Below are 12,805 nucleotides of genomic sequence, written 5' to 3' on the forward strand. Positions count from 1 at the left end.
TTAAGGAAAGGGACTCAGAACTAAGAAGATACGGAACTTAGCAGAAGCAAAAGATTTTCAAGGAAAAATAAGGTTTAGGGTTGAGAGTCAAAAGTGCATGGCAAGAAGGAGACTTATGGGCTTTATATAGAGGAGAGTGTAAAAATTTTTGAGGGATTCGAGAATTCTGACGAGGGGAGGATTCCTAAGAATGATTAAAGGGCCGAAATAATGTCAGTTTTATTCCCAAGAAAGATTAGGGCGGCCGAAATAATGATTTAAGCCGACATCAAGTAATGCAAGGATTTGACGGGAACGTCTTTTCGCGGCGTATAGGCACGGCTCACTTTGCCTATCCGATCCATTTCCGTGTCAATACTTCCCCTCTTAAAATGGGGGGACTATCTGTATATGGGTAAAATTGAGGACAAGGCTATCCTCAGTTTCCGACATAGGAATTGATCTCGGTCATTGAGTTCGGTTGGAATCGGACACCGAGGTACGATGAAAAGACAGTTGATCACCACATTGGGAAAACCGAAATATCCACCACCAGCCTGATATTTCGGCACCGATCTCACCCATCAGTTACCAAAAGATTATGTGCCTTATTTAGACTTGTACTAGGGTTAGTACTCCTCTACTATATAAAGAGGAGGCCTCTTTAGTTTGGGCGGTTCATTTTGATATACGCGCAAATCCAAAAGGCAATACAATTAGCAAAGTGTTCATTCATCTTTATAAATATTTCATCGTTCATTGTTCACTACATAGCCATCAGAGTCGATCTGGTTCTCAACCCTGTGCCGACCACTACCTATCGCGGGTTAGATCTTTTACATCTGTATTTACTTCATTGTTTATCGCATAATACTCAATTGTATTAAATCAAACCGCATATTCTTTACACCGCGTACATTTAATTGTTAACCATTTTTAGGTTAAACAATTGTAGCATTATGCGGGGAGGTTTTTTCCATTAGATATTTGTTACTATTTATTGTTTCTTATACTTCAATTATAATATTATTTTGTTGTAAGTACTGTTAAGAATGCTTTATCATGGTTTGTATATTATTTTGTCATGACTTCTACTCTTTCCAGAACCCACCTTGTTAGATTATACGGATATGTTAATGCTGTTGTTGTTGCAGCATAAGAGAGTGAAAAAGAAAGGAAAAAAGACGTCGGAAGCAACAGGGGTCTCGTAAAAGTTAAGTGGGGGTGGGGAATGTGAAAGTGACGCGCCGAAGTTGAAAGTGAGTATGGAGGGCGTTGACGTTGAAGCCAGCAAATATGGGAGAGAAACGGAAACCCTATTTCAAGGAAGAGCAATTTTGAACATTTCTATTTCATTCATTGCCCGCCGTTTTGTTATTCTGACAGACAACCCAACTAAAACACTTAAAAGTTTCTCTCTTTGTTTCTTTCTTTCCAATACACCAAAATCTCCTTATCTAAAAGCTGGTCTCCTTTTTCTGCTTCTCTCTTACTCTATCATCTTACTTTTCTTTCATCAATTGTGGGGGTTGATAGTGTTTTACGTCTATTTGGAGGTAACAGTTCTTTTTCTTCTTCCTTTTTTAATTTCACTTTATTGTGGTTTAAAGTTCTGCAAGGTGTAAATATTTTGGTATCAGAATTATTTCAACTGACTACCAGCTGATATTGTCTTACCTGTTCTTGCCAAAATAATATTCTCATTAGATATGAAATCTCTGAATAAAAAAGACAGTATTATTCTTGATTAAGTTTTCTATGTTGGTTTTTTGAACTGTAGCTTTAGCTTTCTGGTTTTAGTTTGATTGTTGTGTTATTTGGTTGAATTGATTATTGTTGGGTATTATTTGTTGCTTTGAGGAGTAAATCAAAGTTGTGAAGCTTTGATTTTGGAGTCTTGACTTGTAGAGATAGCTTAGGGGAGTATAGAGAAACCATATGGGGAAGCCCACTGGGAAGAAGCCCACTAAATCAAAATCCAGTGATTCAAATGTGAAACATGGTAAAGCTGCCTCTAAAGTGATTGATGAAGACACAGCCGTATTCATCAGTATGTCCCAAGAATTGAAGGAAGAAGGGAACAAGCTGTTTCAGAAGCGTGATCACGAGGGTGCTATGTTGAAGTATGAGAAGGCTCTGAAGTTGCTTCCGGGGAACCATATTGATGTTGCCTATTTGCATACTAACATGGCTTCTTGCTATATGCAAATCGGCCTTGGCGAGTACCCAAGAGCTATTACTGAATGCAACTTGGCACTTGAAGTTGCTCCAAAGTACAGTAAAGCTTTGTTGAAGAGAGCAAAGTGTTATGAGTCATTGAATAGGCTGGAGTTGGCTTTAAGGGATGTTAACCGTGTTTTGAGTATTGAACCCAACAATTTGACTGCACTGGAGATTGCAGGCCAGGTTAAAAAGACAATGGAAGAGAAAGGTCTAAAGATTGAAGAATTAGTATTACCCCCAGAATATGTTGAGCCTCCAATTCCTACCAAGGTTGTAAAGGATAAGTCGAAAAAGAAGAAGAGCAACAGATTTGACAGAAAGAAAGTTTTGGAAGTTGACGAAAAGAAGGTTGAGGAGGTTGAAGAAAAGAAGGCTGAGGACAAGGTGGTTGTGGAGGAGAAAAGAAGCGTTAAGGAAGAAAAGATGGTGTCAAGAACAGTCAAATTGATGCTTGAGGAGGATATTAGATGGGCAGAATTACCAGTGGGTTGCAGTATTAGACTTGTGAGAGACATTGTTCTGGACCGATTCCCAAACTTGAAGGGTGCGCTTATAAAGTATAGGGATGAAGAAGGTGACCTGGTTACTATCACTACCACTGATGAGCTTAGGTTGGTTGAATCATCTGCTGGTCCTCAGAGTTCTTTAAGACTCTACGTAGTAGAAGTTACGCCAGATAAAGAACCTCTATATGAGGGAATGAGTGGTGAAGATGATATAAATTCCAGCAGCTACAAATCAACTATAGTCACAGAGGATGGGCATCTGGAGAAAGAAAGGGAACTGAATAAAGGGACAACCTGTGTTGAAGACTGGATCGTCCAATTTGCACGGCTGTTCAAAAATCATGTTGGCTTTGATTGCGATCCATATCTGGATCTTCATGAGATAGGTATGAAACTATACTCTGAAACTATGGAGGACACTGTTACAAGTGAAGAAGCACAAGAGCTTTTTGGAATTGCTGCAGCTAAGTTCCAAGAGATGGCAGCTTTGTCTTTGTTTAATTGGGGAAATGTTCATATGTCCAGAGCAAGGAAGCGGGTATACTTTACTGAAGACAGTTCTCGGGAGTCTGTATTGGAACAGGTTAAATCTGCATATGAATGGGCAGTTAAAGAATATGAAATGGCGGGACGTAGGTACGAAGAAGCTCTTAGGCTGAAGCCAGATTTCTATGAAGGCCTTCTTGCACTTGGTCAGCTGCAGTTTGAACATGCAAAACTCTGCTGGTACTATTTGATTGGAAGTAAAGTTGAGTTAGAGACAGGGACGTGTGCAGAGATCTTGGAGCTGTATAACAAGGCTGAGGATAGCATGGAAAGAGGAACGGAAATGTGGGAGGAGATGGAAGAACAGCGTCTTAATGGACTCTCCAAAAATGAAGAATATAAAGCTCTGTTGCAGAAAATGAGATTGGATGGTCTACTAAAAGATAAACCAGCTGAAGAAGCTGAAGAGCAGGCTGCAAACATGAGGTCTCAGATTTACCTCTTATGGGGTACCATTCTCTATGAACGTTCTGTGGTGGAATTTAAGCTGGGATTACCAACTTGGGAAGAATGTTTGGAGATTGCAATGGAAAAGTTTGAGCTAGCTGGAGCATCTCAAATTGATATCGCCGTTATGATAAAGAACCACTGTTCCAATGAAACTGCTCTTGAAGGTAAAATATGCGCAGTTTGTTTTTATTTATTTTTCTAGTTTACATATTTTTTAATGTTGAATTAAGTGATATATTTCCTTACCATCTTGGACGTGTTCCGTTCCAGGTTTCAAGGTTGATGAGATAGTACAGGCATGGAAAGAGATGTATGATACTAATAAGTGGCAGACTGGGGTGCCAGCTTTCAGGCTAGAACCTTTATTCCGTCGTCATATTCCAAATCTCCACACTGTATTGGAAAATCTTTGAGTTACAATATCTGTGGTTGATCATTACATCGGAGCAAAGGATATTTGGCTCTCAATTTTGTGTGGCTGTATGTTGCCAAGTTAGTAGGTCAGTCAGCTTTTCCATTTTCTTGGTGTTTTACATGAAGTTCTTCATCCTTCGCATGCTACTATTGCTAAATTTTGCGAGAGGAAGTTGAAGCACATTGCAGTTGTGGTATGATATGTTTTGCTGTCTATTCTTTCCTCCCTTAAATTGATTATGCATAAACCATAAATACAACTCAAATTGTAGGGAAGAATAAAGAGAACTGAATACTCCCGAGATACATATTACTCGAAGTAGGATGTCATTTTATGCAAAGTTTCTCCGTTTTAACTAAAGTATTAATCACCTAAAACAGAACTAGTTATAATGATAGGTTTCAGAAAGTCTTCTATTTACGTCTATTGAGTGACTGTTCTGGCCGGCCTGAGGCTTTGCGACACAGTCATTACCAGTCAAAATGTCATTCTAGCTTTCATTTTGAACAGGTGATGATATAAAATCAGACTCTGTTTTTGCGTTTATCTTTTCTCCTTTTCCAATAGAATACACAGAATCTATTGATGGGAAGAGGATGGAAAAATTGAGTTCCTGAGGCTGCATGAGAAGAAAAAACAGAAAGTTGTAATTGAAAATCAAAGTCTTCTCCAAAAGTACAGCTGAGCTGTAGGTGCTCCTTGGAGATTCAATTAGAAGACACTGATTTTGTAGCTTTAGGATTGTCCCATCCAAGAATTTCCAGTAATGCCATACTGAGAGTTCACTTCCCTTTTTAGCAGATTCCCTTGACCAAACTGGGTTTCTAGCAATGTGACAACAGCCTCTCCTAGAACCCAAAAGGATATTCCTCAGGATCCTGGCTAGTTGGAAGTGCAAAAAAAGCTTATTCTTGTCTTTATTATTAATACTTGTCCCCATTCACAACTATTAGATTGGGAAAATTATCCACATTTCAGGGTACAGCTTTATTATGCATCCCATGTTGAATGGTTTGGGAGTTCTTCAGCTTTTGTCTTCATTAGCTGACCACTTGAAAACCGTATTAGTTAGATTGAAACTTAACAACTTGTCTAAGCTAGCAGTTGGACTTGCTTAGTTCAACAAACTGGTATATGAGGAGGGTGAACCTGAGTGGACTACATCAGTCTCAGATTGATTGGTTATCATAGCTTTTCCGGATGAAGGTGTCAAAGATTTGACAAGTGATTGCTTTCTCAAAAAGATTTGACAAGTGATTCAAATGGTTAGAATGAGTTCACCAAGCCTCTGGATATATGATGTTTGACTGGTCCAGTCATTCACTTGAATGCACAACGGCAGTCCATGCTCATTCTGTTTACCTTCTTATAGTGTGTGGATATTCAAATTTGCCCATTCTATTACATCTTCTGTTTCTTTTTAGGTGACTGATAAGCAATGAGAAAAAGAGACGTGGTATGTGTATACACAGACATATGCATTTGTTCCCTAAAGTGAACATGTAGTAGAAGACTACAAATGTGTTCAGCGGACTCAATTTTGTTTTCTCTTGGTTTGAGTTTGAGTTTGAGTTTTCCAGAATCTGGCTGATAGACAACTTGAGGATTTTGTCACTTTACAGACAACTAGCTATATGCCCTTTGTCCCATGTTGTAAATTGTGCCATTGAACTTCATCTAGTTAAGGTTTTTGCACTAGCTCTTCTTGGGCAGTGTCCATTTGAAAGCAAGACCAGGGCCATGTTTCCATCAGACTGTTTAGACGTAGAACTGGAATAATAGCTCTTATACGTTTTTTCCTGGTCAGTGCTTTTCTAGGTTTTGTTTATCTCAGTAGACTAACAATAATAATCTACAAAAGATCAGGGCCTATGAAGATCCAAGCATTTTCTCCTGACAACTTCACTACGTGCAGACCAAATGATAAATCTTATTCTCTAATGCTTTTGGTTGTAGACAAAATGATTAACGGTTTCCCTAGTTCTTATAATGCTCATCCACAAGCAGCCTCTCACCATAATTTTCCAGCATATTTGGAGAGTATTAGTAGATACTTGAAAAATGACACGACTACTATGGGTCATTACGTGGCCTTGGGAAATGATATGGAAGACCTATGTACCTCCTAAAGTTATCCGCTTTGGATGGATAAAGAGGCCTGTTTGACTCACGATAGACGCCAGAGGAGAGGTTTTCTCTATCTAGTAGATGTTTTCTGTCAGAGTTCCATCGTAAACACCTGTCATCTGTTTATTCACTGCAACCAAGTATGGCAAATGTGGTCTCTGTTTCTGAACCTTTTTGGAGTGGATTGGGTCATGCCAATGAATGTTAAGAGCTTGTTGAGCAGCTGGCAAGGACCAGAGAGTATGCAGAAGTCTGAAGATTCTTTGAAAGACTATTCCATTATGCATGCAATGGACTGTTTGGCTTGAGCTAAAAGAAGATGTTTTGAGGCGATAAAAATTTATGTTTCACACGTAACCAATAGTTGTTTACAAGATTTGTACATTTGGTGCAAGGATTGTAGGGTAGAAATTTTACATTTTTTTTGGGTGATATGAGGAAATAGGGGAGGAACTATAACAAAACTGTTATGTGTCTCATTACAGTACCATCTTCGTACTGATTTGGATAATATTAATTTTATATGATCAAAAAGAGTATGGGTCTTTATCTAGACAAGATCTTATACTTTTGAGGTCTTATTCTAAGTTGTGTGGTTGAAGTAGCGGACAGGGGCTAAGTGAACAGGTTTTTGGAATAGCCTGTGAATGAGTGCTAAACCAGTAAATTAGGATTTTAAATTGTCTTTGATCAAGGTTATCTTTTTCTTATTCCTCGGGCTGAGCTATCCTGAAGATTCCAAACTAAGTAAAATCTTAACGTTTTGCTTTTCTATCAGATGACTTTTTCCTGGAAATCTTGCAACTCATGTTTTTTGGGGGGGGGGGGGGGGGTGAGAGCCTGACAAAAAACATTTTTCAGCTAACTGCTGTCATAGCAAATTTAGATTGTACTTTTCTTGTCTATTTAAAATAAACCTTATTGCTGTTCTGTCAAGAAAAAGAAAAGTAGGCATCTACTTACATGGTTTAGTACTCCATTCCCTTGCATAACAGATAGGTTTTCGGCAGAAGAGTTTAGGAGAAAGCTCAGCTCATTTGGAGGTCAAGGAAGAGAAAAATATTTGCTTTTTACGTCCTTGTTATGGAAAGATAATCTCATATAGAGGAGTTCTAACGTTATAATGCAGTATAGTCATTGTTAACTCTTAGGCCCAGTTATCCGCAACTTAGCACAATTAGATTAAGCTTGTTACATAATCCATGTACACTTCAACGTTTTTTCCCCTGCTATTCAAGTGGACTAATTGGGGTATTTAGCTTGCATTCAAAAGTGTAATTATTATGCACATATCAGGATGTGCATTGGCTCTATGTGATTAGAATCAAGATTTGGTGACACACAGTCATCAGGAAGTATGCAGAACCTTATTTTGGCTGCCTTGCTGCTTTCGTTATAATATTGACATCAGTTATCCACGTATTTGTACCCTGCTCTTCTGCAGCTGAATATGGTTCACATTTTGTTCCTTTTAGCTTGTGCAACAACTGAGCTTGATTTCAGCCAAAACAATTTGTGTGCAGCTTTAGAAAGGTCTTGTCCTTGTTAGTTTATTTCTGGAAGTGGATTGTCATTTACTTTGATTTTGTTGTAAAGGGTCCATTCGAAAATATCCTCTACATATCAATAGTCATGCATTTTCACTGTAAACCTACTCCAACCTGAAATGCTTAATCTACTTACTAACTACATTTTTCTCATTTTCTTTGCAGGTTCTTTTATTTTTTTGTGAATTACTTCTTGATGATCAGTTTTTTGCTTTAGGAGCAAAGAGCTGAGTGTGACTAGTCACTCTATTGGATTTTGAAGACATTGGTTTGTTTCAGATGTGAAGGTTTTTCGGTATCATTCATTGGTGTTTTGGTCATTCTTCACCACAAAGCCCACCCAACGTAAGGTCTTTTTTGTGATTTGCATTATTTGCATTCATTTTTTCACACAAGCTCAACGTAGAGTGGAGTATAGCATTATATTTGTAAGGTTGCTGTTGTTAAAAATTGAAAATGGATGTTCATTTCTCTCATTCATAGACACAGAATATATAGAAGTGTTTATTTGAGATGTTCCTTTCTATCATTGCCTTTGTCATGCCAACGCATAATATTTTGTCAGCTGCTTCATCGGCAAAAGTTGCTTTTTTTTTTTGGTAACAGTGGTGTCCAGATAAGTTTACTCACATCTACGGTGTTCAAACAAAAATGTAAAAGTCGAACCAAACTGGTAAACCAAGTCAAATCGGTACAAAAATGGACTTAGAAACAGTTTAGTTCGGTTTGATAATAAATTTTAAATACCCGACAATATTTGGTTAGAGCATTTGTTTTCTTGCTCGTTAGTGCTGTTCTTTTTATTGCAGTACGTGACGAAAACGAAAGTGAAACCAGTGGAAAAAAGGAGAAAATATTGGTGTGATAAATTCTTTTGTTTAATAATATGTGAATAGGTGTGATAAATTAGACCAAGAAGGCGCATTATTAATCTCTCAAAAAAATAATTTTATGCTGGCACTTAATTCATGAAAATTATATTACACTAATTACGAGTATTATTTTTCTCTCGTGGGTTAGTTCATTCCTCATTATGCGTCAATCAAGATTCGTTGACAATTGAAGTAGCCTGCTTCTTAGTTATTTCTAGTGTCCAATCGTGTCTCACCAAGGGCAATTTGCACGATTGGCCTCCGTCGGGGGTGGTCTTTAGTTTGTGACCCTCAAATTATTGGTCTTTAATTTTTATTCTTCGCCTAAAATACCCTGAGGTTCTGGGTTCGAATCCGGCTTAGTCATAAAAAAAAAAAAAAATTGCAAGGCAAGTCTTTGCAAAAAATCCTGCCTTATGCGGCAGACTTTGCCTTAAAACATAGCTAAAAGTCTGTCAGAGAGTGCAAAACTTTGCCTTATAAGGTAAAGCCTTATTACGCCGTGTTTAAAAGTTCATTTATGCAGATTTCGCTTTTGGCGCATAACTAAAAATCATTTACGTAACCTTTCCTTAAGGCATTAAAGTTTGCCTTATAAGGTAAAGTCTATGCCTTAACGAAAAGTTCTGCCTTATGGGGCAGATTTTTAGTTATGCCTTAAGACAAAGTCTGCCGCATAAGACAAAATTTTTTGCAAAGTCTTGCCTTGCGATTTTTTTTTTGACCGAACGGTCAATCTCAACCTCGTGATATTTTCACCACCTTTTCGCAGAAAGAAAAACTTAAAGCATCAAAGAATTTGAGGGCCAAAAATTAAAGACCACCCCAAAAGAAGGACAATCCGCGCAAAAAAAATATCTCACCAATAATTGTTAGCTTCAACTAACGGAACCATAATTGAAACATTGCTCTATTATCAACGCCATTTCATTTATATATGGAGAGAATCTTTTTTGGCAGGTCGCGTTGTGCATAAATCCAGGCGTTATATAAGGAAGCACTACCGACATGGCGCAACATACTAAAAGGACATTTCTGTAGAATCTAATACACCTAGTAATTATCTTTTAGAGACTTAAAACGGTACTTTACGCAATAACTTTTGAGTCTAGAAAATAATTAAGATTAGATAATATGGTAACAAGCGTATTTTTTTTTAAATTCCAAATACAGTGAATGTTGTAATTTCTATAATTTTTCTATTTCTTCTTTACAAAAATAAATTCAAGGTCCTTTGAGCTTGATCTTAAATCTGATAGACTTGACATTGACATGGATTTGAATTCAACGACTTGGCGCTTGATCTTGACTCTTCATCTTGGTCTCTAGAACTTGTCGAAAAATACTTGAATGCTTAAATGCTTGTGTAGAGAAATTTGTGGTTTTTGATCCACAAGCTCTCTCTGGCTTTTTGTTATGAGATTTGGTCTCTTTTCTAGGTCACGAGGACTCTTATTTATAGTTGTGCAGAGAAGATTTGAGGTAAGAATAAATTTTACTTTGATATTGGTTGAGTCGAATCACGGACCAATCAAATTAAAGTAGTGACGAGACCGTATTTGATTGGTCGGAATATGTAAATTGTACCAGATGACACATGTTCATTAGGCCTTTGGTTTGATTAGGTATGTCTTGTCATTTCACGCGTGGCATGATTCTGTGTCTTTTATTTGACTTAACGTGTCATATTATTTGACACATGACACCAATCTGGGCATCCAGGATATGATGATTTTGAGCTTAGCAGTGGGTTCATCATTTGAAGCCCAAATTAATGAACAAACTTAATAAAATTGAACCCTCAATTAAATTCATATTTATTAAACTTAAAATAAAAATTAATTACGGCGCAATACCCATCGGCCTTTTAGTCTACCAAATTTAGCCAATTTCTTTTTTTTTTTTCCTCTTTTCTTTTTTTACTGTAGCTTAACTTTTTGAGAAATTCCAGGCCTCCTCCCTTTCTCTCTCACAAGGTGGCTATTGACATTTCATAAATGTTTTCATGACATTATGATGTATCAGTTCGACTTAGTACCTTTGAAAAATTTTCAAACATTTATATTACATCAAGATATGTTAGATTTATGATATTCCGTTCCTTTAAGCTCTTTCAAGTTGTTATTCATATTTAAGATAATTAAATAATGACTATCTCGATTCAAGGTAATTGAGTGCTGGACACTTAGCCTTAGAATTTTGGGTTGTGACAACACCACTGTCATAAAAAAGAAGAAGAGCATATATATAAAATGAATCCCTCATATTAATTGTACCACATGACACATGTTCATTAGGCCTTTGGTTTGATCAGGTATGTTTTGTCATTTCATGCGTAGCATGATTTTGTGTCATTTATTTGACTCATACGTCATATCTTTTCGACACGCGACAATTTGCCTCCGAATACGATGGCATTTTGAGCCTAACTAAGTGGATTAATCATTCGTTTCAAATTAAATAACCGACTTAATAAAATTGGACCATTAATTAAATTCATATTTATTGAACTTAAAATAAAAATTAATTACGGCGCAATCCCCATCGGCCTTTTAGTCTACCAAATTTAGCCAATTTAGTCTATCAAATTTAGCCAATTTTTTTTTTTCATTCTTTTTACTGTAGCTCAACTGTTTAAGAGATTTCGAGCCCCCTCCCTTTCTCTCTCACAGTGGTGACTATTGAGATTTTATAGATGTTTTGATAACATTATGATGTATCAGTTTGACTTAGCACCTTTGAAAAATTTCAGACATTTATATTATATCGAGATGTTAGATTTATGATATTCCGTTCCTTTAAGTTCTTTCAAGTTATCATTCATACTTAAGATAATTAAATAATGACTATCTCGATTCAGGGTAATTGGGTGCTGAACACTTAGCCTTAGAAATTTGGTTTATGACAACACCACTGTTTACCCAAAAATTGGTATAGTTGAATTTGTATACGTGCTCAAGGGCACGTGGATCAATATGACCAAAATAACGAGATAACTAACAATAGAAATTAGTATAAGTGAAATGTAATTGAAAAGAAAGAGTTAGAATAGCCTGAGCCTTGGAGAAGCTTTTGAGCTAGAATCTCCGGCCGAGTGGGCAGTCGAAACCTTGCTAAAGCGAATTAGAACAAGAATAATTAAGAACAGTGTAAGTATGTAGTATTCTATGTATAAATCATGTATTTCATGTGCTTTATAATGAAATGATAGATCCTATTTATAACCACACCAAAAGGGGCACATATTTTATGAATTATGCCCTCATTAATAATACAAATCAATGTCATAATAATGATGGACTATAAAGAGAGCAATAATACTTATTAATGCCCCGTGAAAGGTGCAAGGTCTTTTTGTAACGGTTGAGCATTTGGCCTCTTACACCAGTGCCATGTCACTCCTACGGACCACTGAGAGTCCAAATCTTATTGGGCCTTCGGAGTTATTTGATCACCCCCCCCCCCCCCCTTTTGTGGAGGCTTTGAGTCTTTGACTCGGATTTGACTCACTCCAATTGACATGTGTAGCCACGACATTCGTCCAGTTATATTCTACAAATTTTGCCTAATATAGATTGTCCCCGTGGAAAAGGTTCATACTTGACTCCTTGGGCAGAAAACGAAAGCGTCCATCACTTCAATCTATGCGACAGTTATCAGAACTGCCACTACACACTGAGAGCGACGACGATTGAAGTTTCATAATGATACGCGACTCCTCGTTTCACTTTCATTAAAGATTTACCTTCCCTATATAAACTCAAGATCCCTCCAAAATCTTCCATTCTTCTTCAATTTATTTCTTTCCTTCTACCCGTTTTGTTCCTTTTATAAAAGATTGTAAGCCTTCTTCTCTTTACGAAAAAACCATATCCTGACTATGATCATGGCTTCTCCCAACCCAACACGTATGTCCTCCTCCCCTGCTCGTCTCTCTGAGGTCCAAGGAGAGGAAAATGCAGATTCTCTTTCTCAAAGGCAAGGGAAAGCCCCTGAGTCTTCGACCACTCAAGAGATAGACCTGGGTTCTAACATTGCAGACATCCTTCTTCTCGACTATGCGTATCGCGGGATTTTAGCATTGACAGTCGCTATGAATTAGTGGGTGGAATAAGTTCGTTAATCACCGGGGCCGAATCT

General features: G+C 37.3%; 1 protein-coding gene across 2 annotated transcripts; it reads left to right on the top strand.

The window, feature by feature from the left end:
- The first annotated feature begins 1,136 nt into the window (after positions 1-1,136).
- On the top strand, positions 1,137-8,317 carry LOC132042377 (protein PHOX1-like). 2 transcript variants are annotated; one of them, XM_059432928.1, is made up of 4 exons: positions 1,137-1,535; positions 1,840-3,868; positions 3,975-4,204; positions 8,011-8,317. In XM_059432928.1, exons 2-3 carry the CDS (start codon positions 1,918-1,920, stop codon positions 4,115-4,117), a joined length of 2,094 nt encoding a protein of 697 aa, XP_059288911.1. In that variant the 5' UTR covers positions 1,137-1,535; positions 1,840-1,917; the 3' UTR covers positions 4,118-4,204; positions 8,011-8,317. The 2 variants fall into 2 exon arrangements, with proteins under 2 accessions (XP_059288911.1, XP_059288909.1); XM_059432926.1 differs by having other exon boundaries at positions 1,138-1,535; positions 7,959-8,317.
- Positions 8,318-12,805: the final 4,488 nt, after the last annotated feature.

The sequence above is a fragment of the Lycium ferocissimum genome, unplaced genomic scaffold, assembly GCF_029784015.1.
Source record: "Lycium ferocissimum isolate CSIRO_LF1 unplaced genomic scaffold, AGI_CSIRO_Lferr_CH_V1 ctg14790, whole genome shotgun sequence".
Classification (NCBI taxonomy): domain Eukaryota; kingdom Viridiplantae; phylum Streptophyta; class Magnoliopsida; order Solanales; family Solanaceae; genus Lycium; species Lycium ferocissimum.

Coding starts and splice junctions, on each gene's coding strand:
- LOC132042377 (XM_059432928.1), top strand. CDS start 1,918: ATGGGGAAGCCCACTGGGAAGAAGCCCACTAAATCAAAATCCAGTGAT. Junction 3,869..3,974: donor CAATGAAACTGCTCTTGAAG/GTAAAATATGCG, acceptor GTTCCGTTCCAG/GTTTCAAGGTTGATGAGATA.